Below are 26,576 nucleotides of genomic sequence, written 5' to 3'. Positions count from 1 at the left end.
CACTCTAGACTATAAAGCCCTCTGGGAACAACTTTTTCCATCTCCCTGCATCCTGGGAGATTCTACCCGGGCAGAAGATTTTCTCTATCAGGAAACTTCCAGGAAGAAGCCCAGATCTCCCCTCTTTCTGTTAAGAAATCCTTCGATTCCTTATGCCATGCAGCAGTTTAAATGATCAAGACTGCCTATTGTCCTGCTTGGTGGCTATTTGGAGAATTCGAGAATGCTCGTATTAGAATGGTAATTCAGTTCTTTCTACAAGCTCAAGATCACTAGATGAGGAGGCATAGGGGAGAGGGCAATCTCAACAACTACCAAGGCACAGTGCACTAGGAATACCACTTAACACAGGAAGTTCAGAGGAAAGAGGAGTCAGGTCCAGGAAGCAGTGTTATTTGGAACCTTGAAGGAGCAGCCATTTTGATAAGGGGAATAAGGGGATGGGAGGGATGATGGCTAGATGGAACAGCAAAGGTAAGGGCAGAGGTGGAAGTGTGTGTGTGTGTGTGCGTGTGTGACGCACGTATGTGTATGACGTTTGTGAAGCTCTGCATATATTTAGAGTAGATATGTGCCATCTGTGTTTGATTTGATGTGGGGCCATTGAAAGGGTACAGCAGGAAACGAGTCTGAACGGGAAGCTTGAAGGTCTCAAACAACAGACTAAAGAAGAAGCATAGGGGTTGGGGATTTAGCTCAGCGGTAGAGCGCAAAGCGCCCCTGGGTTCCGTCCCCAGCTCCAAAAAAAAAGGAGCATTTAATCTAGTACGCTGTCAGCATCTCCTGAAGAGTTGTGGGGTAGAATTAGAGATGGGAAAATCAACTGTGGTCTATGCCTCTCTTCCTAGTGCTTGGGAGGTAGAAGCAGGAAGGTCAGGAGTTCAAAGCCAGTCAGGGCTATCAGAGACCCTCTCAACAAACAACGGGAGATGTTTGGAATGTCACATGACCGGAGTTGAGGGTTTTTTCTTTTTTATGGCTCATTTGTTTTTATGTGTAACAAATGCTTGCCTGCATGTATATGTTTCATGCGTGTGCATGCTAAGTATAGAAGCCAGAAGAAGGGATCAGCTCCCCTGGAACTGGAATGGTTGTGAATTCCCTCGTGAGTGTTAGGAGTGAACCCAGAAGAACAGCAAGTACTCTTAACCTCTGAGCCGTCTCCCTAGGCTCTAGGCCCTAGTTTTCTGTTTGTTTTTTTCCCTCCCCACTACCACAAATTATGCAGATGAGCTGAGTTTTAAGACGAATCTACCAAACAAAATCTTTTGGATGTATCCAGTGTCCTGCCTCTTTTTCTTACCTCCTTGGGATCATAGGAAATGACCATGATTTTTGTTAAAAGTGACACTCTCTCCTCTCCTCTCCCGTGCTTCCCTTACTTCAGATCATTGCGTTATACTGCTCATCTTTAAAGAAACTGTTGATAAAGAGCTTGGCTCGCTGGGAGTGGTAGTGTATGCCTTTAATCCCAAGACTCAGGAGAGAGAGGCAAGCATTCTCTGGGAGTTTGTGGCCAGTCTGGCCTACATAGTGAGCTCCAGGATAGCCAGGGCTATATAGAGAGAAAACCTGTCTCAAACAATTACATAAAGGAGTCCAGATTAATGTTTGAAGTCTGAGTTTTTGCTTTCTTTCTTTAGATTCATTTATTTTGCTTTATGTGCTCCACTGTTTTGCCTGCCTGCCTGTCTGTCTGTCTGTCTGTCTGTCTGTCTGTCTGTCTGTGTATTTGGAGTCCTCTGGTGCTGGAGTTATGTATGTAGGTGCTGGACACTGAACCTGGGTTCTCTGCAAGAACAGCAAGTGCTAAGCCACTGAGTCATCTCTCCAGTCCCATGGTCTGAATTTCAATGTGATTTATTTCCATCAGCTATAGTGTAGATTATGGAGGTTGAGTGCAGTGACCATTGATTGCTTAAGTCAGGTTATCTATCTATCTATCTATCTATCTATCTATCTATCTATCTATCTATCTATCAATAATGTATATACGCACGTATATACATACATATACACACATGTATACATACACACACATATATATATAATGTACACACACACACACACACACACACACACACACACGTACATACACACAGTTTTGGTTGGCCTGGAGCTTGTGGTGACCTTTTTCCTGCCTTCTGAGTGCTGGGATTACATGGCATCAGCTACCACACCCAGCTTGGCCCTGCTTATGAGACATTATAGGCACATCCGTGTGAAGCCATCAGTCTCTTAATACCTTCCATGCATCTCAGATCATAGTTCTTGTGAGTTTCATGGTTAACGCCAGGATTCTTGTAATGGAACAATAAAGAGAGGCTGAATTATAAATTCTATGGACAAGGGGCTGGGGATTTAGCTCAGTGGTAGAGCGCTTGCCTAGGAAGCGCAAGGCCCTGGGTTCGGTCCCCAGCTCCGAAAAAAAGAACCAAAAAAAAAAAATTCTATGGACAAAACTGTCACCAGCAAATGTTTATAGGATGCTGTAATCAATAGGCGTGCAGATTCTCTCCCCACTTTCTCAATCCCTGCTAGCTTCCCACTTGCTATATAAACCAGGGATGATCTTCACCTTGATTTTATTATAGGTCCTGAGTGCTGGGATTATAGGTGTGCATTACTCTGTCTGATTTTATGTAGTGCTGGGACTAGAATCCAAGACTTAGTGCATACTAGGCAAGCATTCTATCTGAGCTATATCCCCAGGTTTACTACTTTTTATATTTGTTTCTTTACTGACATTGCTAAGGCTATAAACTTATTCAAGTGGACAGGTCAAGGTGTTCTTATATCTTTGAATTTCCTGTCGGACTTTCACAAATCGGCAAAAAAGCCAATAATACATATATGCTAAATAAAACTGTTCAAGACTTGAGTGATGGGACTGGAGAGGTGGCTCAGCAGTTAAGAAGACTAACCTCTTCCAGAGCATGAAGATTTGATTCCCAGCACCCACATGGCAGCTCACAGATCTGGAACTCCAGTTGGGGGAGGAGACTGGTGCCCTCTTCTGGTCTCTCGGAGCACCAAGCACACATGTGGTTCACATACATACAAGCTAGCAGAACACCCATTAAAAAAAGAGCTAAGTTGGGGGCTGGAGAGATGGCTCAGTGGTTAAGAGCACCAACTGCTCTTCCAGAGGTCCTGAGTTCAATTCCCAGCAATCACACGGTTAGAGAGGGTTGGAACAAGGCTGGGAAGGAGGTCAGGAGCAGAAAGCTGGATTTACTAGAATGACTTTCTACTGACTGCTTACTAAACTTTTAAAAGCTGTTTTGTTTTTTATGTCATTTTGTTTTGTATTTCCTGTCTCTGGAGACTGACTTCAAACTCATGATCCTCTTACCTCAGCCCCCTAAGTGCTGGAATTATAGGCACAGCCACTGCTCCCAGCATGAAACTCATTTTTTTGAGGTAGCTGGTACTGAGTTGTGTTACATCCATCTTGAAGATCACAAAACACTGCAAAAAAAAAAAGATTCTTGCACTGAATAGAGAGGACGAGAGGACCTCTAAGGTCCCTTCTAGTCCCGAAAGTCTACAAAGTGCTTTCTTTGTCTAACATTACAGAAATGCAAAATAATATTATTCATTTGATGAAGGGGGAATAAAGCAAATTTGTGCTATTTAAATCCTGAAAAGAAAAAGGCAGGAGAGTGCTAGAGTGCTAAATATAAATGGAATCTGAATATTAATACAATCAAAAGATTTGCTACAGAATAAGAGTTGCTCTGGGCTGCCCCCCTTTATTCTTTCTCTCTCTGCCTTGCCACCCCTCAGCGCCCAGGGTCAGGAACTTTGACATTCTATTTCATTCCTCTCTTGCTCACTTTCTTTCCTCAGTTGAGGCACTCTGCAACTGATTTCTGTACTTGGATTCCTCAAAACCGTGGCTATACAGTATATATAAATCAAAGTGGGTTCTCCTCCACACCCCTAGGTTCTTGTGACTGTGGGTGTCACCCACATATCGCTGAAAAAGAAACAAAGGAGCGTTGTCTTTGACCAGTGGGAGTTTGGTTCATGCTGCAGCTCAAGCCCTGGAACTGTCAGGCCTAAAGGAGGTGGACAGAAAGGATGCCAACCTTGAAAATGATGGTGGATGGCCCTCTGACAGCCTGCCCTACACTCCCTACTGCCCAAATTGGTGTACAGTGTGCTTATCTTGCTGGGGGTATGGCTTAAAGGTACAGTGCTTGCCTAATATCTCTATAGGGCTGAAGAATCGTGAGGAGGCCCCGAGTTCAGAGGAAAGCCAAAGGAGCTTTTTCCTTGGGTGTCTCAGCCAGCTAACTCAGGATTTTTTAGGACAACTTGGAAGGAGGGGCTTGAAGTGAGCCTCTGAAATCCTCCGGGAATAAGCCGGCGAAGCCAACCGCTATCTGGTAGAGCGAGCCCTACAAAATAAACACGCAGGCAGGTAAATGCACTAACTAATCACTCGGCGATTTTTGTCAAAACTTAGACAAACGACGCTAGAAACTGGCGCGAGAGAGGAAAACCGAAGAGCCGAAAAACAAAATCAAACGAACAAGCAAACAAAAAGAGGAACCGTCTACAAACAGCGAACTGAATAACCAAGAGGAGGTTCCAGCCTAAAAAGTCTAAGGTGTCACATGACAGCCTCCCCCGCCCCGGCCCGCTCCGCCGCCAAAGGGAGGGTTACGCGGGGGCGGGGCGTTGCGTCACTTCCGTCCAGGCCGGAACTCAAGATGGCTGCGCTCTTGCTGAGGTGACTTTAGCCTGGGGCTGGGAGTTCGTTCCCGTTACTCTTGGGGAGCCTGAATTGGTCCCTCAGTGGGTAACAGTGGGGTGTGCCCTGCGGGAACAGGGAAAGGACCTGTGGTGTGCAGGCCGGGCCCCTGGGATCTTAGCACCCTCTCTTCCCCCCCCGCAGAGAGCCTCGGAAGGGCTTAGAGGTCACTCTGTGTAGCCGAGTGGCGCGGTTGTCATTGTTTCTGTCTCGCCCACGTCTAAAGCCTCTTCGCAAACTGCTCTTGTGGCCCCACCCAGGTCCGAGCCTCAAAAACCTGCTGTAGCTTTGAGATCAGCTGGCTCCTAGGCCTACAATTTTGGGGGATTGAGCGATTGTAGGGGGGGGCCTTGGAGCACCTAGTCTGTGCTTTTAACTCCTAGCAGCTCTGCGACTGGCAGCCTGTGGAGACTGTCAGGCTTCCTAATGCATCCCTCCCATACCAAAGTCAAGAATAATAACCTCCACAGTGGGGCTTTTAATGCTGCCCAAGAAATCATCCACTTTGGTTTTGGTTTAATTTTGGTTTAGCGGGCTGTAGGGGTGGGTCTCACCCGCCCTTGTATAAAGTGTTAATTTTCTGTCCAGAGAAATAGCTTAGATTTTCTTTTGTTCTGAATTCCCAGAGCCTTTATCGTTGTAAGGGCTAGTGACATTTCTGATACAAATCCCAATAAACTTTTGTGCCAGTCCTATTTTTGGAAATTATTTGTTATGGAAAGTTAGCTTCAGTGCTTTTGAGATTCCAGACCCTGAGTCTCCCAAATATGTTTTCATTTCTCTTTCCACTTCTGTCGTGCAGTATAAAAATAGAGGGATTCTGTTTAGTTTTTCTTTGTAAAAGTGAGTCTTTGGGAGTTTGGTTATCTTTTTTTTTTTTTAAGCTTTTTTAAATTTTACTTTTTTTTTTTTTTTAATGTGTATACACTGTAGCTGTCTTCACACACACCAGAAGAGGGCATCAGATCCCATTACAGATGGTTGTAAATCACCATATGGTTGCTGGGATTTGAACTCAGGACCTCTGGAAGAGCAGTCAGTTCTCTTAACCGCTGAACCATCTCCCCAGCCCCTGGATTGGCTATTTTTATCCTTCATTTTTATCTTGCTGTGCATCCTCATAGCCATAGCACAGGTCCAGGTTTTCAGAGCTGCATCTTTCATTCCTAATTTTGACCGTAGTTGAATGCTTTCAAATTCTATGATGTAACACATCACATTCGATAGTGAAGGTTAGGGCGTATTGAGTCAATGATTAACATTTAGCTTAAAATGATCATATTGGTTCTAGACATTTATTTTAGGAGTTTTGGGATTAGTGTGGAGAGTCTTCATCTCTGGGTTCTTCTTGGATCTAGTCAGTCTCACATCGAAACTATTTGAAAAGCTGATCACAAAAAGCAGTTTGAGTGTGCTACCTGCCAAGCATTGTACTGAGTCTGTGTGAGTGGAACTGTGGGTATGCCCTGGTCATTCAGGTACTCTGCCATCCCAGCCCTCAGAATTGTTTGCTTCACCTTCTGTCCTCCTGCAGGCTTGTGATTGGTTGTATCTACAAGTAACTCTTTTCTTATTTCTGTGTATGGATTGCATGCACATAGGTAGCTCCTCCCACCCCATTATCTTAAACCATAGAGTGTAAGATAAGGAACATTTATATTGTAGTGGGGACTATAAGTAATACAGAAATTGCTGGAAGTATAGGAGAATGTGCACGGGGCATATGTAAATGCCACACCACGTGAAAACATAAATGACTCAGCTGCTTGTGGAGACTCACACCACTCACCTCAGACTTAGACTGAGACAGGAGGGGTGCTAAGGTGGAAACCAGCCCGAGCTAGGTAGTGAGTTGCTGGCCAGCCTGGGCCATAGAGTGTGATATTGTCTCAAACCAAACTCTTGCTTCTAGCTCTAACCTTTTATAATTTTTTTCACTTTTCTTTAGTAAGGGTGTAGGTGGGTGCACATTTGCTATGGCTTGTGTGTAGGGGTCAGAGGACAATTGTGAATCCCAAGGGTCTAGCTCAGGTTGCCCCGCTTGGTGGCAAGTACCTTTTCTCTCTGAACCATCTCACTGGCTCCTAGCTGTAACATGTTAAGCTCCATCTCCAGGGTAGAGAGTTTCAGAGTTTCCAGTTTCACATGAAAGGCAAGGATAGGTAACTACTTCCATATTTCAAAAGAGGCTGTCAGGTTTGTAGAGCTCGTGTCTGTAGGGTCTTGTGCAAGGCTTGCACTGGTATTTGGGAAACAATAGCCCAGAGAGCGTGCATAGATTCCAACCCACATGTGCAAACTCTCGCTGGGCAGTGGAGTGCCTGGGCCTAGCTCGGCGTGAGGAATGTGTGCCCTGCAACTTCAGAGACAGTTCAGCCGATGCAAAGAGATTTGTTCCCACTTCTTTCAGAGAGCCCTGGGTACACAATGTCTGCATTCACCTCTTGCCTCCAAAGGGAAGGGGAGAGCTGAAGAAGGGCGGCTGGTTGGATTTTCCCCTTCTGTAATGGGCCCCTCTCGTGTGCTAGAGTAACGTAGAAGGCTCTTGAAATGATTGTGTGTCTAGTATCATGAACCCATTGAGAAGATGGTTGGATCTTTTGTTGTTTCTGTGTAGCCCTGGATGTCCTGGAACTCACACTGTACATCAGGCTGGCCTCAAACTCACAGAGATCCACCTGCCTCTATCTCTGAGAGCTGGGATTAAATGTGTGTGCCACCAAGCTCAGATTCTTAGATCCCAATGAGCTCTTATATCTCCTCAATGTCTTATACATTAATGAATAACTAGTTACATAGAATTTACATAGGTGTTTTCACTTTCAGAATTTCACTGTGGTCACTTTGCTGAGTGCTTTAGACATGTTGACTGGAATTATGGTATTAAAGAGTGTGTGTGTGTGTTTCACTTTCCTTTTTGGTTTTTGGACAAGGCATTAAATATAGCCCTAGCTAGTCTGGAAATTGCTGTTTAGACCAGGATGGCCTTGAATTTACAGCAGTCTTCCTGTGTCTTGCCTCTTGAGATTACCTAAGTTCCACCCCAGAATCCAATGGTGGAAGGAGAGAACCAACTCTTCACAAGTTGTTGTCTGATCCCCACATGTGTGTTGTGGCATGCACCATCCCATACAAAATAAAGTAATTTAAATAATTTTAAATTAATTTTTTTGTGGGTACGGGTGTTTTGCCTGCATGTATGTCCATGTATCAAGTACATGCTGGTTCCTTCAGAGTCCAGAAAAGGGCAATGGGTTTTCTGGAACTGCCGTATAGATGGTCGTGAGCACCATGTAGTTGCTGGAATCGATCCCTAGTCCCCTGGGAAGCAGCCAGTGCTGTTAACCACTGGGCCATCTCTCCAGCCCCTATAATTTTTTTTTTTTTTTTTTTTTTTAATAGCAACTTTTAGGTAGAAAACAGTTTTCTTTTGTGTGGAAATGGTAAAGAATCTTTGCTTTTTCCTGATTTTTTTTTTGTTTTACTATTATATGAGAAGCTTTGTGACTTGAAGTTTACCTCTGTATCTGTAAGTTGATGGTAACTTTTTAATTTTTTAAAAGTATTAACTATTATTATTGCCGCATGTGCTTATGTGTACGTACTGTGTGCACATGTGTCGGTCAGAGGAGAACTTTGTAGAGTTGGTCCCCTTCTACCTTTAAGTAGGTTTTTCGGGATAGAACTCAGTTACATTTATGTAGAATGCTTTTATCCCCTGAGCCATCTCCCCAGCTTCAGACTCAGAGGGTAGTTTTTGAAATCACCTAGGTAATCTTAGGGTTGTCCACCTCAGATGCCTTGTTCCTCACATTTTGATTCGTCCATTGGATCAGGTCTGCTACGCATAAACTAAGTGCTTCTCATTACTCGTTCTGACTTTTTGTTTTTGCAGTGCTGAAAATGTAACCCAAAGCCTCACCCAGCATAGCACTATGCCACTGAACTGTTGAAACCCCTCCCCCTTTATTAAACACTTGTGTTTTATTTAACCACTTCCTGTAAGAAGTAGCTTAAACAAACAACAACAATGACACAAAGTGCGTCCTGAAGAGAAACATGGAATCCTCCCTCACGCTGGGAGGCGGAAGCAGCTTAGCTGCATAGTAAGTGTGACGCTGGCCTAAAACACAGGCGGTTTGTTTCTCTTTAATATTGTCGGCTTCATTTTTTCACCTTGTATTCATTTAAAATATTGTTTGTGCCGGGTAGTGGTGGAAACACCCACCACTTTGAGAAGCAGAGGCAGGTGAATCTCTGTAAGTGCAAAGCCAGCCTGGTCTGCACAGTGAGTTCCAGGACAGCCAGGGCTACACAGAGCAGCCCTGTCTCACGGGATAAAAACATAATTAACAACAATAATCCAGTACAAAGGAGGGGAGGTTGGTGCTGGTGCTGGTCTCTAAATTTGCACTCTTGGATCTCTTGCAGACACGTCGGCCGCCATTGCCTCCGAGCCCACCTTAGTTCTCAGCTCTGTATCAGAAAGTAAGTCAAATCTGGGAATGTTTTATTAACGTTGTCTTCCTTATGAGAAGACAGGAGAAGGCCGTGTGTGGTGGTACGTGCCTGCAGAGGCAGGTGGATCTCTGGCAGTTAGAAGCCAGCCTGGTCTATAGAGGGAATTCCAAGACAGCCAGGACTACATAGTAAACCCTGTATCAAAGCAAACAAACAGGCCCTTAATTTAAGTAGTTTCAGGACTTAGTTCTTATATTTTTTCCTACTAAATATTTATTCCTAGTTGTTGACGTCAACAATTGCCTTCAACTTTTTAAAAGGTTTTATCTTGGAAATATATACCTTATACTTTCAGAAAATATATAAGAACAGTGCTTTTTGGTTCGGTTGATTTTTGTTGTTCTTTGGGTTTGTACTCCTGGCTGTCCTGGAACTTGCTGTGTAGACCAGGCCGGCCTCGAACCTCAGCGATCCACCTGTCTCTGCCTCCAAGGGTGGGACTGAAGGCACTGGCCACCAAGCCCAGCACGCACTTTTGATTTTTATGTTGGTTTTATTGTTCTGTTTTCTGAGGTAAGTCTTGAAGTCTTGTACAGCATACTGTTGGTCTTAAGTGCCCCTTCTCTGTAAGCCTCTGTGCTGCCATCTAGACATTCACTGCCATCCATGGTACTGTGCACCTTTCATCCAGATTCAACACTATTAACACTATTAACATTATGTGACCGTATACAAGCATAATCATTAAACTTAGTAAATTAACTGATGAATGCTTATCTGATACACAGTTGATTAGTGTGTGTTTGGTGGGGCTCATGGGTGTGCAGGTGGAGATGAGAAGACATCGTATGAGATTTGGTTTTACCCACAGAACAGTCTTGCAGATCCAGCAATACCCTTTTAAAAAAGACATTTTCAGTGGCTGGAGAGCACAGGGTAAGAGCATGTCCTGTTTTTGTAGAGGACCTGAATCAGTTCCTAGCACCCATACTAAGCAGCTAACAACTGCTATTACTCTAGGAGATCCAACACCCTCTTCAGGCCTCAGCACTAAGACACACACATATACACATAACTAAAAATAAAATAAAACTTTAGAGCATACTTTTTGCTGTGTAGAATCTGTGCTTTAGTCCTGTTTGAAACTTTTGTTTTAGTGCTGCTCCTTTGGGAACCACAGCTAAGGAAGAAATGGCACGGTTCTGGAATAAGAACACGAGTTCCAACCGTCCTGTCTCTCCCCATTTGACTATCTACAGGTAAGGGCTGTGGAGCTGGATGGGCTGGAGTTGCCCTTGTTTTGCTAAGTATTGGGAGTACAGTACATGGGAGCAGTGGGCTGGCCAAGAAAGATGGCATCGGGTACATTAGCATCCAGCTTCTTAACCTGGGTTGTTGATGTAAAGGATTTCTGAATGCACAGCTGCCAAAAATATCATTGAAAAGCAAGCAGGTTGGGGTTGGGGATTTAGCTCAGTGGTAGAGCGCTTGCCTAGCAAGTGCAAGGCCCTGGGTTCGGTCCCCTGCTCCAAAAAAAAAAAAAAAAAAAAAAAAAAAAAAAGAAAAAAGAAAAGAAAAGAAAAGCAAGCAGGTTGTGTGTCTGAGGCATTTCCTGTTTTGCTTGCCTGTGTTACGTACACGGCACGCACACTTTGTATTGTGCATTGCCATCACACTACACAACACTAAATGCTGTCTGTGATACCTCTGCTCACATTTGAGTCTATGGTATGTATGTTTTTTTTAATTGAGGTGTTTTCTGCTCTTACAGAAGCCTAATGGTTTAACTGTGGAGAACAGTGACTTTTAGTACATCTCTACTGTGATTCCTCAGCGTATAAGTATCAAGCTCTCACAACATTGGAGTATTATGCTAGTGTTTGTTCTTAAAAATCACCGTTTGAAGACTGGGTGGCGACACACACCTTTAATCCTAGCATTTGGGAGGCAGAGGTAGGCAGATCTCTGAGATTTCAGGCCAACCTGCTCTACAGAGTGAGTTTCAGGACAGCCAGGGCAATGCATAGAGACTCTGCCTCAGGGAAAAATTGTTGTTTGAGGCTGACCACAGTGGCACATGTATACATATGTGGAGTGTTGAAGCAGGAGGATCAACCTCAGTTAAATAGCAAATTCAAGGGCAGCCTGAACTATAAGACAAATGTATACTTTTACACTTCTATTAGAGAAAGGGCTCTTCCCATTAAACTAAGTTATCAGGCTGAGAAGATGGATCAATAGGTTGAGGTTCTTGCCACTAAGCACAGTGACTTAAGTTTGATCCTCTGGTGGAAGGAAAGAACTGACCCCCTAGGGTTCAACTCTGACCTGCATTTTGTGTATCATGGTACACTAAATTAATAAATGAAATATTTTAAAATAAACAAACATGTCAACAGAGGCTGCATTCTTTTCCTTTGGCTGTAGGAAAATCTGTAGTTTCTAGCTTCTGGGAGCCGTTTACACTGCTTGGCTTTGTGCCTTACTAATTTATTTATTGGTGTTTTAGACAGGACCTTATATAGCTCAGGCTGACTTCAGACTCAGTATGTAGTTGAGATGGCCTTGAATAAATAAATAAACCTGAGCTTGGCAAAGCATCTTGAGCCTTGCTACCTTTCAAATACTGAGATTACAGGTTGAGCACCACCATTGTTGTCTTTTTTTTTTTTTTTTAATTTATTTATTTACTTTATGTATGAGTACACCATATCTGTTTTCACACACACCGGAAGAGGGCATCAGATCCCATTACAGATGGTTGGGAGCCACCATGTGGTTGCTGGGAATTGAACTCAGGACCTCTGGGAGAGCAGTCAGTGCTCTTAACTGCTGAGCCATCTCTCCAGCCCCACAGTTGTCTTTTTGAACATGCCCTTTGGATTTCTTTCTTTCTGTAGGGCAAACCTTGCTTTCTTTCAAGGATTCCTATTTTACACAAAACTTACACTTTTATAGTCATTGTTTCTTCCGATGCTCAAGTTGTAGCTGTGGCTATAGGGAGTTCTTCAGTATGGGACCAGTGTTGGGGTGCTAGTCTTCAATATGGGACCAGTGTTGGGGTGCTAGTCTTCAGTATGGGACAATGTTGGGGTGCTAGTCTTAAGTATGGGACCAGTGTTGGGGTGCTAGTCTTCAGTATGGGACCAGTGTTGGGGTGCTAGTCTTCAGTATGGGACAATGTTGGGGTGCTAGTCTTAAGTATGGGACCAGTGTTGGGGTGCTAGATGTGCTCATTGTTACGAGCACATTAATTGTAGGTTCTCTCCTTGGGTAGAGCTAACTAAATTCACAATCACCTCCCCCACGCACATGAGTATATGGTTATGTATGTATTTATACGTACATATCTTTTCATCTCTTATTTTCAGAAATAGAAGTGCAAGCTGATTTTGTTTATGTCTTCTAAGAAAATCCCTGCAGACCTTTTTAAAAATTAAAAGTAAATAAATAAACACTAGCTCAGCAAAGCATCTTGAGCCTTGCTACCCTCTTTGCTTGGGTTCCTGCCAGGGGATACTGGCCATTTTTTTAGCCACCTCCACAAATACCACAACCCTTTGAGATTTTTTTTTCCCAGCTCAGATTCCAGAAATAATTTTAATTGCAGAAATTGGACATTGTACCCTAACAGAAGGAGGTTAGTAAGTGATCTTAGTATTCTATAGTGAAATGTTTTACAAGATGAATGGTGAGACCCAGTCTCAAAAAGTGAGGAAGGAAGACAGATGGTTTGTGGAAGGGTAGGATCACAATGTATAGGCATAAGTTTTTTGCAACCTATTTTTAATAAGGGTTCAACCTCTCCTCTAGCCCACCACCCAGCAGAGGTAGAAAAGTTATTGGGATGTAGGAGAAGTGGACCTGTTTAGCAATAGCTCTTTGAGAGTGAGGTTGATCTTTGGCAGCAGTTCAGTCCTGTAGCAAACATCAAGTACGATTCAGCAGCTGCAGACCAGTCCTCTCAGCAGGCAGACACCAGGCAGTTGTAGTTCAATCCTGAAGAAACCTCCAGACTTGCCAACCGGTGTAAGGCGAGGCCACAGAAGGGGCAGCTGCTGCAGGAACCTCATGAGAAGTTACTGGGCGATTTCTCTCAGTGTTGGAATTACCACAAGTTGAGCTCAACAATGCTATGTAAGGTGAACCAATACATGCGTGTCATAAGCGAAGAGTAACAAGTCGGAGCAAACCAAACCAGGGCTCGGTGCTCGTCTCCCACTGTCTGTGGGGTCACATTTATACTCCTTCATCAAGCGTCCTTTCATGTGTCTGCTGTAGCCAAACATTCCTTCACCTGTGTCTGCTTCAGGCAAACATCCTTTCACCTCTGTGCCCCAGCAAAACAGCGTTTGATATAACTAACTTTCCAAGGAACCAGAAATCTCCACTTCAACAGTGATGGAGAAAATCCCAAATAAATGTAGCCTTTCTTCATAATTCATTTGAAGAAAATAACATTAGGTCCATTTATGGAAGTTTGCATGAAAAAAAGAAATGGCAGGAGACATGGAGCTATTTCCCAAATAATATGTCAAGAAAAGATGTCTGAAGTAGCTAACGTCATACTTTTTCTGTTCCTTTGTTTTCTGAAACAGAGTCCTGTTTGGTTGAGACTGTCCTTGAACTCTTTTAAGATCGATGTCTGTCTGTCTGTCTGTCTGTCTCACGGTGTAGCTCAGAGCTTACAGGTGTGAGTCACCACAACCAGTGTGATTGCTTTCTAGTTGTCCTCCCTCTAACTGATCCTCATATGGCGACCCCGGTGAAAGGATTTTGAATTGTAGTGCTTTTACTTCACGTACAGAGTTCTCTGCTCTTACAGAAGCTTAATGGTTTAATCACAGTATTTGCTTTCTGTTTTAACAGTAGCAAGTATTTGGTTTGGTAAAGTCAGGGATAACTTTTAAAAGGATTTTTTTATTTCTGTGTATAAGTATTTTGTCTGCATGCATATATGTACACCACCTGCACGCCCTCTGCCCACAGAGGCCGGCTGGGTTACAGACTGTTGGGAGCCATGTCATGGGCGCTTAGAACTGATCCTCTGACCCTTGCGAGAGAAGCAAGTGTTCTTAACTGCTGAACAATTTCTGCAGCCCTAAGAGATATTTTATTTTTAGTTGTGTATTTGTTTATTTACTTACTTACTTCTGTTTTGTTTTTTGAGCTAGTGTTTTTCTGTGTAGCTCTGGATGTCCTGGAACTCACTCTGTAGACCAGGCTGGCCTACAACTCAGAGATCCTCCTGCCTCTGCCTCCCAAGTGCTAGGATTAAAGGTGTGTGCCACCACTGCCTGGCTTTGAGATACTTTTTAAATAAATAATTTTTCTTCTTTTTTGCAGTGGAGTAAACCCAGGGCAACATGCATGATATCAGTCTCTGAGCTGTGTACTCAGCCAAATTTTTCACTTTCAAATTAGAAAGTGAAAATAAGAATGTGAAAGTTAGGTGAGGTTTTCTTGTTTTTAAGGATTTATTTTATGTGTATGAGTGTTTTTGCCTGCGTGTATTTGTATACGCCAAATGTGTGCCTGGTCTCTCAGAGGTTAGAACAAGTGTCAGGTCCCCAGAATTGCAGTGACAGCTGTGAGCCACCATACAGGTGCTGGGAATCTAATCTAACCCAGTGCTTCTGCAAGAGTAGCAAGTGCTCTTACCATGAAGCCGTCTCTCCAGCCCCAGCCGTGTTTTTGGTCTTGATTTTTGTTTTTAAATTATGTCATCTTAAAAACAAAACAGAAACAAAATCAGAAAGCTTTGTCACCCTTTCCTTGTTAAGATTGTCTTTGCATGTCTCTTCGTAGGTGGTCTCTTCCCATGGCAATGTCTGTTTGCCACCGCGGCTCTGGGATAGCCATGAGTGGAGGTATGTATGTGCGTTATACACACGTGTGGACAGGCGCACACGCGTCTTTGAAGAACTGCTTTTACTGACCCTTCTCCCGGCCTCCTCCTTTGCACACCAGCAACATGGTTGAAATGAGTGCGCGTCCTTAAAGCTTTACTTTTTTTTCTTTCTTTTTTGGTTTTAATTTTTTTGAGTTGGTCCTGTAGATGGTCTCTCTGTAGCTCAACCTGGCCCCAAACTCAGAGATCCATCAATCTTTGCCTGCCAAGTGCTGGGACTAGAGGCATGTGCCACCACTGCCTGGTTCCCTTTAAGCTTTTTATTAATTCATTCCTTTAATAATTAATTGAATCCCTATGTTCTTACTAACCACAGTAGCACTTAATATTCTTGTAGAGGACTGGGGTTTGGTTTGGTTCCTAGGGTAGCTCACAACCATCTGTAATTATAGTTCTGGGGACCCACTACCCTCTTCTGGCTTCCATGGGCACCAGCCACACAATTGGTACACATACACATGTGCACTTACAACCCCATACATGTACAACAAAATACAAACAAATCTTTTAAAAGTATTAAAAAAGAAAAAACAATCAAAAACAAAACCAGGTTTAAAAAAAATACATCAAGAATTCCCAGCTAGTCATGGTAGTACATGCTTTTATTTTTAATTATTTATTTTTATTTTATGTACATTGGTCTTCTTCCTGCTTATGTGTGTGTGCGAGTGTCAGATCCCCTAGGACTGGAGATACAGGCAGTCTTGAGCTGCCATGTGGGTGCTGGGAATTGAACCCCCTGGGTTCCTTTGGAAGAGCAGTCAGTGCTTTTAACTGCTGAGTCATCTCTACAGCCTGGTGGTACATCCTTTATATCCCAGCACAAAGGAGGCAAAGGCAGGGCAATCTCTGTGAGGAGGCCAGCCTGATCTACATAAACAGAGTTGTTTTGTCCTTCAAGATTGCCTAGATCATCATTCTTCTCACTTGTGATATCTCCTTATGATGGGGAATTTAATTAGCTGCATATACTTCTCTGCATATAGGCTGTGGTGACCACCGTTTATATTAGTGATTAGCTAATCTTTGAAATCTCGAAAAGATCTCATTTATAGTTTAAATCTTGTTCTCGGGTTGGGGATTTAGCTCAGTGGTAGAGCGCTTGCCTAGCAAGCGCAAGGCCCTGGGTTCGGTCCTCAGCTCCGACAAAAAACAAAACAAACAAACAAAAAAAAACTTGTTCTCAGCCCTCTGTACAATACATTGTGAGTACCTTGTTTTGGTGTCTGCATTCCCAAGATGGAAATATATGGGGAAATGGCCAGCAGAAGAGGATGTGCTGACAAGTACTTTACTGTACGTCAGTATGTCAGTGCGTCAGTGTGTGCTTACTCCAGGGTCTGAGGAAGATGGGAAGGAAGCAGATGGTCTGAGCATGTCACGGTGATTAGTGTAACACCGCTGGAGAGAAAGATAACAGGGTGCTTCCAACCTAGGTTTTGATGATCTCTTGGGTCACTTTCCCAGGGTTCTTCTAGAGGCTTCATTTTTATTGCAGGGCTCTCTAGGAAGAAGTGTCTGAGAGTTTATGGCAGCTCTGAGAAGTGGCAGAACAGTTGCTGACAATCACACAGCCCTACAGAGCACTTTACAGGCAGACAGCCTGCAGGACTGGTCCAGGCAGCCGAGCAAAGGCACCATCAGCATTTTCTGAGATTCAGGGGGGCAGCCTTGGCTGCTGTGCATTGTTTGCTACTCTGGCACCCAGGTTCTAAGAGGGGCCAGAGGGGGTGTCTCTGACCTACTGGATACCAGAGGGACATGTAGGAAGTCTCAGATGAATTTCCTAGGTATTTTCACACATAGCTAACTTGGGACTCTCATAGCCCAGGCTGGCCTCAGACTTAGCAGTCTCCCTGATTCTGACAGAGCAGCAGGGTGACCTGAGCTGTCAGGTAAGGTTTGTTTTTATTTTAGTTGTGAGAGATACTAAAAAGGAGAATAGTGCCTCGTTTTGCAACCTCATGTTACCATCAGAGTCCTAGTAGCTTGCCCTCCAGTATAAACTTTTCTTCCTGGTGCTGGAGATTGGAGATCAAACCCAGAACCACATCCATGGTAGGCAAGCGCTCTCCTGCTGAGCCACATCATTAGGCCTCTCACTATAGCATGAGACACAAATCTGAACATGAGTTTACACTTTTCTATTCCTTTAAAGACTTTGTGTGTGTGTCTCTGTGTGTGTACACGTGTGTGCCAAATGTATAGGTGCTTATAGAGCCGGGTTCCCTTGACGTGCCCTGTGTAGTCCTGGGACTCTATATATACTAGACTGGCCTCAAAAAGAACTCTGCCTGCCTCTGCCTCCTGAGTGCCGGGATCCAAGGCCTGCTCACCACCCCCGGCAGAACTGAACTTCAAACCCTCCTCCATCTCCCCTGTGCTGGGATGATAGGCATGTATAACCACACATGTTTTGTTAATTATTGTTACATTTATAAGTATTTTGCCTGTATGTATATCTATGTACCATGTGCATGCCTCATCTCTGAATTGGCCAGAAGGCATTGGCTCCCCTAGAGATGGCGTTACAGGTGGTATGAACATTAACATCACTTGGGTGCTGGAAAATGAGCCCGGGTGCTCTGGGAGTGAAGCCGCTACTCCCAGAGTACTCAATTAACTATTGAGCTACACGCTTTAGAAAGTATATTTTTATTATTTTTAATGATGTGTATAGATTTGTAGGGTATGTACACATGCGTACAGGTGTTCTCCAAGGCTGGAGGTGTGTGATTCCCCTGGAGTGGGAGTTATAGGTGGTATGAGCTCTTCAGTCTGCTCTCTTGGGAACCAAACTCAGGTTCTCTCCAACATCAGTGTGCACCGGTAACAGAGGAGTCACCTCTCTGGACCCTTATGCGTGGTTTTATGTGGCACTAGATTTCAAACCCAGGGTTTATATATTTTGGCAAGAGAAGTACATCCCCAACCTAAATTTTCTATTTTAAAGTGGTTTAGGATCATATCAGGTATCAAGAACAGTCATAGAACCCAGTTTAATACATTGCATTCTTTGTAATTGATAGCTACGCGTTCTCTCCCTCAGGGGTCTCTCTTTTTGGCCTGTCGGCACTGCTGCTTCCTGGGAACTTTGAGTCGTATCTGATGCTTGTGAAGTCCCTGTGTTTGGGGCCAGCGCTGATCCATGCAGCGAAGTTCGTGCTTGTCTTCCCTCTCATGTACCACTCATTGAATGGGGTCCGACACTTGGTGAGTCATTTGTGGGTAGCGGCGAGCAGGCGGGAGGACTGGGAGGGTGCCCTCCCTTGTTTCCGAGCTTAGTGTTCTTTGACCTTTTCATACCCTCCCATCCCCCTCTTTTTGATGCTAGGGTCACTGAACCAAGGCCTTATCTGTGCTGTACCTTTGAGCTAGCCTCTAACCTTAGAGCTAGTCTTGGTTCGCTGAGACAGCCTCTCACTACATAGCTCTGGAGGGCCTGGAACATTCTATCCTCCTGACTCTGCATCCCAGGGGCTAGAATTATGAGGAGAGACCACATATAGCCTAACCTTATTTGACTATCTGTTTTAATTTTGTTTATTAATGTTTTATTCTGTGTGTGTGTGTGTGTGTGTGTGTGTGTGTGTGTGTGTGTGTGTTTCTGGGCACTGAAATCAGCTTGCCTTTTCCTGAGCCATCTTGCCAGCCCTCCAGTACTATTCTTAAGACTAATTGTACTGGGTTGCATTGAAATCCTTTTGGAGAAAGCTAAACAAGGTTTCTCTTGCATTCCTTTATGAGTGTGGGTTAGGTCAGTACTGAAAGGGATTAGTGTGAACTTTCCCACTTTCAAGAGAATATCATGAGTAAAAGACCCCTGAGACCGGGGCTGGCAAAGAAGACATACTGATAGTTAATGTGAGTTGGTGCCTGTCTTTTGTCAAGCATGGAAATCTCATTATGAGTGAGGTAAGCAGCTACTGCTCTCAGTGTGACAGCCTTCCTAACCCGAGTGACGAGTCTGTCAGACTCCAGTGTGCTGACTTTGGTTTCCTCTCTGACTTATCAATAAGTAACTGGAGAAAATGAGAGCAGGCGCAGGTTAGGCACTGAAGACCCTGGGGGTGGTGGTGGGGTGATGATGGTGGTGGTGGTGGTGGTGGTGGTGGTGGTGGTGGTGGTGGTGGTGGTGGTGGTGGTGGTTGTTATGGTTTGTTAGTGTGGCACTGGGAATTGAACCCAGGACCTTGTGTGTGCCTGACAGGTATTGTACTACATGTACCGTATAGCTATATCCCTGTCCTTTTAAACCTTTACCACTTTAAAATTTTATTTTGTTTTTGAATATGTTGTCTCTGTATGTATGTGCACCATGTATATACTTAGTACCTGTGGAAGCCAGGAGAGGAAGTGGCTGTGACGCCTTGTGTGCTGGGGCACACCTGCATCCTCTAGAACAGGCAGTGAGCTGTGTCTCTCCAGCCTCAACCTACCCCCAACCCCCAGAAGGGCTCATGTAGTCAAGATTGGCTTCAGATTCACTATTTAGACAAGAATGATCTTGAAATTTTTTTAATAGTACACTTTAATGAGAATATATGTTCAAAACAGCATAAATATTACAGTGAAGGAACTGTGCAGGAAGCAGCTTGTGAAAGTAAAAGTTTGTTATTTGGTTGATTTTTCAATGTATCATCCAATATAAAGCCAATTTTTTGTTTTTTGTTTTTGTTTTTTTTTAAGATTTTTTTATTATATAAGTACACCATAGCTGTCTTCACACCAGAAGAGGGCATCAGATCTGATTACAGATGGTTGTGAGCCACCATGTATGGGATTTGAACTCAGGACCTTTGGAAGAGCAGTCAGTGCTTTTTTTTTTTTTTTTTTTTTTTTCTGGAGCTGGGACTGAACCCAGGGCCTTACGCTTGCTTGGCAAGTGCTCTGCCACTGAGCTAAATCCCCAACCCCAGTCAGTGCTCTTAACCACTGAGCCATCTCTCCAGCCCATAAAGCCAGTTTTAAGGGCAGACCTTGCAATTCGTATTCTCCTGCCTCTAACTCAGTTGCCAACTGCTGGGATTATAAGTGAGCGCTACCATTTTTGGCTTTTGAGACAGGGGCTCATAGAACCTAGGTGTGCCCGAGGCTGGCTTTGAGCACACCTACATTACTGTTGGATTTCAGACAGGGCTTCACTGCGCTGCCCAGGCTTGCTGGAACCAGGCGGGCCTCGAGTTCCCTGTCCTCCTGCCTTGCTCCCTCAGCAGCTGCCATTACATTGCTGAGCCTCCAGTCTTGACTAGGTTCCAAATTCAGATCTTGAAGTCAGGAATATGGTAGTCAGCTGAAAACTGTTCACGTTGCCTCCTACATTGATTTTAACACTAATTTGCTACTTCAAATTGGGGCTAGGCCTTGGGACCTTTCCCAGCATCACATAGTAAGTATTGTGTGTGTGTGTGCGGGGGTGTGTGGGTGGGGTGGGGGTGCTAGTGTTGGTGACAGCATGCTGCCACATAATTTGGACCCAAACTCTCAAAGGCAGAGGCAGGAAAATCTTTCATTTCAAAGCCAGACTGGTCTATATAGCAGATTTCAGATCAGAAACTCTGTCCTAAGCAAGCCCCCAACAGCAGCAGCAAATGAGTCAGCACTCGGAGAGGAGGGTAAGAGTTCAAGGCTGTCTCTGCTCTTATAATAAGTTTCAGGCTGCGCTTGGCTACGTGAAATTCAGTTTGTGTTTTGCCTTCTTTTTTCTTATTTTTTTTTTTTAAGACAGTCTTTCATGGAGGCTTTGCCTCAAACTGGCTGTATATAGAAAGATGACCTCGAACTCCTGATTCTCCTGCTTCTGCCTCGAATTCTGTAGTTAACAACTTATACCAACACACCCAGTTCTTCTCTTTAAGGACCTAGTTTTATTTTATGTACATTGAGTGTTTTGGCTGCATGTGTGTTAGTATATTGTATATGTGCCTGGTACCCACAGAGTCTAGAGGAGGAGGTAAATACCCTAGAATTAGGTAGAAATGGGAGTCAGCCAGTGCTCCTAACCACTGAACCATCTCTCCAGCACCAGCTCAGAAGGAATTAAAGCTTGGTCAGACCTGCCTTGGGGTCAGAGCATTTTAAGAGTTCATATTTGTGACCCACTAGTCCTGTATCCTTCTTCAAGAAGGAACTAAAGTGTATTTTTTTCTGGTCTTCCATTATTTCTGAACCCAAGCAAAATGTCGGTTGGATGCTTTTGCCTTAGTTTGACCTTTTATAGCCTCCACATCAGAGCCAACCTTAGAGACAGACATTCTCTGAATTCCAGTCTGGTCCAATAGACAGTTGAGTGAGGAGAAAAAGCAAGAGCTAAATGATCTATTAAATTAAGTGTATTTATCAAGTGTTCCCCGGAGCAGTGTTCAGTTTGATTTGAAGTGACTGATTCCTGAGGGAGACAGTGGAGAGAAAAGGCAGTTTTATTAATGGCTTTTGACTCCGCAGAACAAAGCTTGGTAACGAGAATCAGCTGAAGGCTTGACATCCTGGCTCAGGCAGACACTTCTTTCTGTTAGTATTTGTCTTACACAGAGTTGGACTTGGGGGTCATTTGGCAGTCTTAGAACTCAGGCTTTTTGCCCTGGTTCCTGCCTATTATGGTAATCTCTGTGGGATAAATTAGGCACCTAAAGGCTTTACTTAAGCCCAAACTCTGCTTTTATGTTTTTTTCTTCTGCCAAGCACTAGCTCTGGGTATAGGTCAGGCTTTGATGAAATTGTGCTCTTAACAGTTGCCTGGCTGGAAGGTGTGATCGGGTGAAGGAAAATGGTGTGGTGGGTTATAAAGAAGACATAGGATCTCCCCCACTGTGACCTCCTTTCCCCGAGACTGGGGTGCTTTTGTAGCTTTGACTGTCCTGGAACTCACTCTGTCGACCAGGCTGGCCTCAGATTCACAGAGACTCATCTGTCTCAGCCTCCCAAGTGCTGGGGGAGGTAGGGCCTTTGACCTCCCTTCTGGAGGCTTCTATCACTGCTACCCAGACTCAGTGTCTTATAAGCACTGAGCAAGGAGCTCTTTGTGCAGTCTGCCTAATACTTCATGTAATCTGGGAGAGACTAATGAGGGTATCTGGATGTTTTTTTTCTGGGTCCCCCCAAATCTCTCTGCAGTGATTCCTAGTTCAGTCTGTTTTCAGTTAGATTGTGGGGTTCATGTGTTCATATATGTGAGGCTGCTGTGTGTGATACGTACAAACCTGAACACTGCTTTTTGCCCTAAAGTTGTGGTTCTCAACCTTCCTAATACTGCAGCCCTTTAGTATGCTCCAACCCCAACCATAGAACTATTTCTGCTACTTCACAACTTTAGTTTTGTTACTGTTATGAATCATAACATAGTGTCTGGTATATAGGATATATGAAATGCAACCCCAAAGGGGTCACAGCCCACAAGGTGAGAACTGCCCTTGAGTATGCATATCCTTAGAGGGTAAGAGTCTAGTGTTTGGGTTTGTTTGTTTTGCTTTCAGTGCTAGAGGTCTACCTCGGTACATACAAGGCAAGTTTTTATGACCCAGTATATACAAACCCCCATTCTTAGTGTTTTAAAAAATGTGCCCTTTAACTCAGTGGGTAGACAATCCACTTACTGGATTGATACCAAAAAAATTAAAAAATAAAAAAGACTGGAAAGGAATTTAGTAGAATAGAAAATACATAGCATAGCATAGCCTGCATTAGTAATGGCAAATATTTTTATTATGTTTCATAGTATATACACATTTCTACGAGGCTCCAGTTTAGAGGATGTTTTTGAGTGGGATTGTAATAAAAAGGTTTTGAGCTAGGCGTGGTTGTAAATGCCCAGAGTCCTGGCTGTTTAGGAACCTGAGATGGGAGGATCCTGTCCGTGAGCCAGGGAATTTTGAGTGTTTCCTAGGTCAATAGAGTAAAGTCCTGGATGGGAGTGGATGAAAAGCAAAGAGAACATAGAAAGTTAGATTCTGCTTGGGTGGTGGCGCAAACCTTCCCAGTACTCAAGAGGCAGAAGCAGGCAAATCTCTGTGAGTTTGAGGCCAGCCTGGTCTACAGAGTTCCAAAGACAACTAGGGCTACATAGGGAAACCCTGTCTCAAAAACAAACAAACAAACAAACAAAACAACAACAAAAAAAAGAAAAACCAGAGCTGAATAGCTCAGCAGTTAAGAGAACTGGCTGCTCTCCTAGAAGACCCAGGTTAAAGTCCCAGCCCCCACATGACAGCTTAAAACTATCTGTAACTCCAGTTCCAGGGAACCTGACACCTTCAAACATACATACAAGTAGAACACCAAGGCACATAAAATAACTTTGCGCTCGCTAGGCAAGCGCTCTACCGCTGATAAATCCCCAACCCCATAAAATAATTTTTTAAAATCATTACAAACAAACAACAAAGTTAGGCATGGCGGCACACACCTTTAATCTAGCACTTGAGAGGCAGAGGCAGGCAGAGTTCTAGGAGTTCAAAGCCAGCCTGGTCTACAAAGCAAGTTCTAGGATCCTACATGGAGAAACCCTGTCTTCAAAAACCAACCAAACAAACAAAAAGATAGAGTTTTAGGGCTGCAGAGATGGCTCAGTGGTTAAGAGCACTGACTGTTCTTCCAGAGGTCCTGAGTTCAAATCCCAGCAACCACATGGTGGCTCACAGCAATCTGTAATGAGATCTGGTGCCCTCCTCCAATGTGTCTAAAGACAGCTACAGTGTACTCATATAAATAAAAATTAATAAAAAAAAAAGATAGAGTTCTTAGAGGGAGATTCAGCTCAGTACTTGCCTAGCATTTATAAAACCCTGGGTTTGATCCTCAGTACCGCTGAGAAGGGAAGGTGGAGGCAGGAGGATCAGAAGTTCAAGGTTTTTCTTGGCTGTCTGATGAGTTCAAAACCTGCTTGGGATCTATGAGATCCTGTCTCCAAAGAGGAAGGAAGGAATTGATGTTAGGTCCCAGAAGTATTCTCCAATATATCAGACCTTGAGGACGATCTCATTGAAGAAGAATTCTGGGATTGACTACTGTGCATGCATATTCCCTTTGGAGATTCACAGGCTGTGTTAGTAAAGTGCTTAAGAAGCTTGCAGTTGTAACCACAGAACTTTAACCACATCCACATAATGCCCTACACAACGCAGAAATATGTTTGGTCCAGATATGATGAACACCTGTAATCCCAGAACTTAGGAAATTTAGGCAGAGGATCTTGAGTTGAATCCCTCCTGGGATACATGATGAACTCTATGCTAATTTGCATGATATAACAAGATCCCTCTCACCCTTAACCCCCAGCTGAGAACTGAACCCAGGGCCTTGGGGTTGCTAGGCAAGTGCTCACTGAGTTAAATCCCCAACCCCATGTAACCAGATTCTGTTTCAGAAAACAGAACTATGTTTTGGAGGAATACCTTTCCAGAAACTGATCTAGACGTGCTGTGATGTGGGGAGAGGAGGTTATATCTGTACAGTCTGGAAGCTTTTATGTGGATGGCCTTTGGCATTCTGGAGAATAGTCACCATCACTACCACAGGAGAGGACTTGGTTTTCAGTCCCTGGGAATGGGTGGTAAGATCACATTGAGACTTTGAGAAGTGTGAAAATGGGGCATAGGGATATGGTGCTTCTCTCTGGAACCACAAAAAATGGCAGGTACCTAACTGTCCAGTAGGTAGAACATTCTGAGACAGGAGTTGTCAGAGTGACTAGGGTTCTAATTGCTGAAAATAAGAATATAAAAACTTTCCCCTCTTTTTTCCTACAGATGTGGGACCTAGGGAAAGGCCTGTCGATGTCCCAGGTCCAGCTGTCTGGAGTGACGGTCTTGGTTCTTGCAGTGCTGTCCTCTGTAGGACTGGCAGCCATATGAAGAGCTGGGATTCCCACATCCGTCCTGTGCATCATCACACTGATCTCTATTCCTGTTTGTCACTCCTCCCTCCAGCCACCAAGGTTCTCCTGATTTGTTTAGATGCCATGTGCTTCCGATCCCCTGGGGGCACAGTAGAGAAGCTTACAGAACTGTAATAGTAGAAAGAATCCTTTTCCCTGGGCCTAGGAGCCCTCATTCCTCTCCACTTTTGACTCTGATTTGTGCTGAGGGTCAGCTTTGTGCTGCTTCTTGCTGAGACAGTGGAAACAATGCCAGTTCTGTGGCTGCTCTGAGTGCCACTGCCTGTGGGCTGCAGGCTTAAAGGACACTTCTGTTCATTGGTCAGCTCGGGGCCTTTAGCACCCACACAGCGTGACTGAGAGAAGAGAAATGGAGGTGGAGGGGATCATCCTGCCCAGCTAGAGGGAGATAAAGAGCAGCGTGGATCTTGGGAGCTCATGCTTGGGGGAAAGACAGACAGCTTTCCATGTATGAGGAAGATCAAAAAAAATTGTATTAAGATTGTTTAGTTTTTCATTTCTAGGTACATACACCTTTAATGTCATTTTTTTCTAATCTAAATTCATGTACCATCTTTCTTTGGAAATGATTAAAGTACTACTCATTTTATGTTTGCCTCTTTGAAATTTAGTGACAGTAGGTGGAAAGGGTCTAATTTCTGTCCCATCCTTTGGATTTTGGACATTTACACCCTCCGGTATGACATTTCCCAGGAGAGAAATAGTTTGCCCAACAACTGACCACAGGAAAAATTGAGGTAATCACATCCAGGTAGTCAAGAGATTTTGGAGAGAAGAACAATCAGAAGTCAGTTAAGCACATTGAGAGTTCTGAGATTTCACAGGGTCACATCCCACCCTGTGGATGGTGGCTATTTACTTCAGCAGATTATTTGGTCATCGACACCTAGTACCCCTGGACACCTCTACCTTAGCTAAGAGCTAAGTAGGTCTGGGGAATGGGGAAAGTAGTAGAGATTTTTTTTTTTTCTGAGCTGGGGAACGAACCCAGGGCCTTGCGCTTGCTAGGCAAGTGCTCTACCACTGAGCTAAATCCCCAACCCGAGAATTTTTAAAAGCAGGGCAGGATTGGGGGGGTCTCAGAATTCTAGAAAATACATACAATGGGAAAACTTGCTACTTTAACCCTCTCGAGACCCTGAATCTTAGCAGGAGTGCTTTGTGGTGCTAGGGATCAAAGCCAGGTCCTTGTACATGGTAGCAAGCACTGCAGCACTAGACCAGTTCCCTAGCCAGGAGTGCTCTTCTGATAGACGGCCAACGCTGGAGTCAGAGCTCCTTGGGACTGGAGATTTGGTTCCATGATAGTATGCACAAGACCCATGTTCGGTTCCCACCACCAAGGAGAGCACGACTCCAAGAGATCCGTCAAAGCACTGATTGAAGAATGATTGCTTAATGGCAGTTAAGCAAGGCAACACGAACCCAAATGGATGGCAGCAGAGGTGGGGTGGGCCCGGGTTGGGCTGGGTTGGGGCCTGTTTCATTAGTCTCTTGAAATCTTTTGAGAAAGGGACTTACCATGTACCTCCAACTGGCCTGAAACCCTT

The 26,576-nt window shown here is 44.1% G+C and overlaps 1 protein-coding gene across 1 annotated transcript; it reads left to right on the top strand.

Annotated features, from left to right (window-relative positions):
- Nucleotides 1-4,674: 4,674 nt before the first annotated feature.
- Nucleotides 4,675-25,615, top strand: Sdhc (succinate dehydrogenase complex subunit C). The gene is made up of 6 exons (XM_032914926.1): nt 4,675-4,741; nt 9,194-9,250; nt 10,381-10,482; nt 15,032-15,093; nt 18,184-18,347; nt 24,878-25,615. The coding sequence occupies exons 1-6, from the start codon at nt 4,722-4,724 to the stop codon at nt 24,980-24,982; spliced, it is 510 nt and encodes a 169-aa protein (XP_032770817.1). The 5' UTR covers nt 4,675-4,721; the 3' UTR covers nt 24,983-25,615.
- The last annotated feature ends 961 nt before the right edge of the window (nt 25,616-26,576 follow it).

The sequence above is a fragment of the Rattus rattus genome, chromosome 10 (assembly GCF_011064425.1).
Source record: "Rattus rattus isolate New Zealand chromosome 10, Rrattus_CSIRO_v1, whole genome shotgun sequence".
In the NCBI taxonomy this organism is placed as follows: Eukaryota; Metazoa; Chordata; class Mammalia; order Rodentia; family Muridae; genus Rattus; species Rattus rattus.
The sequence above is the reverse complement of the archived record's forward strand: the minus strand, read 5'-3'. Positions and strand labels throughout refer to the sequence as shown.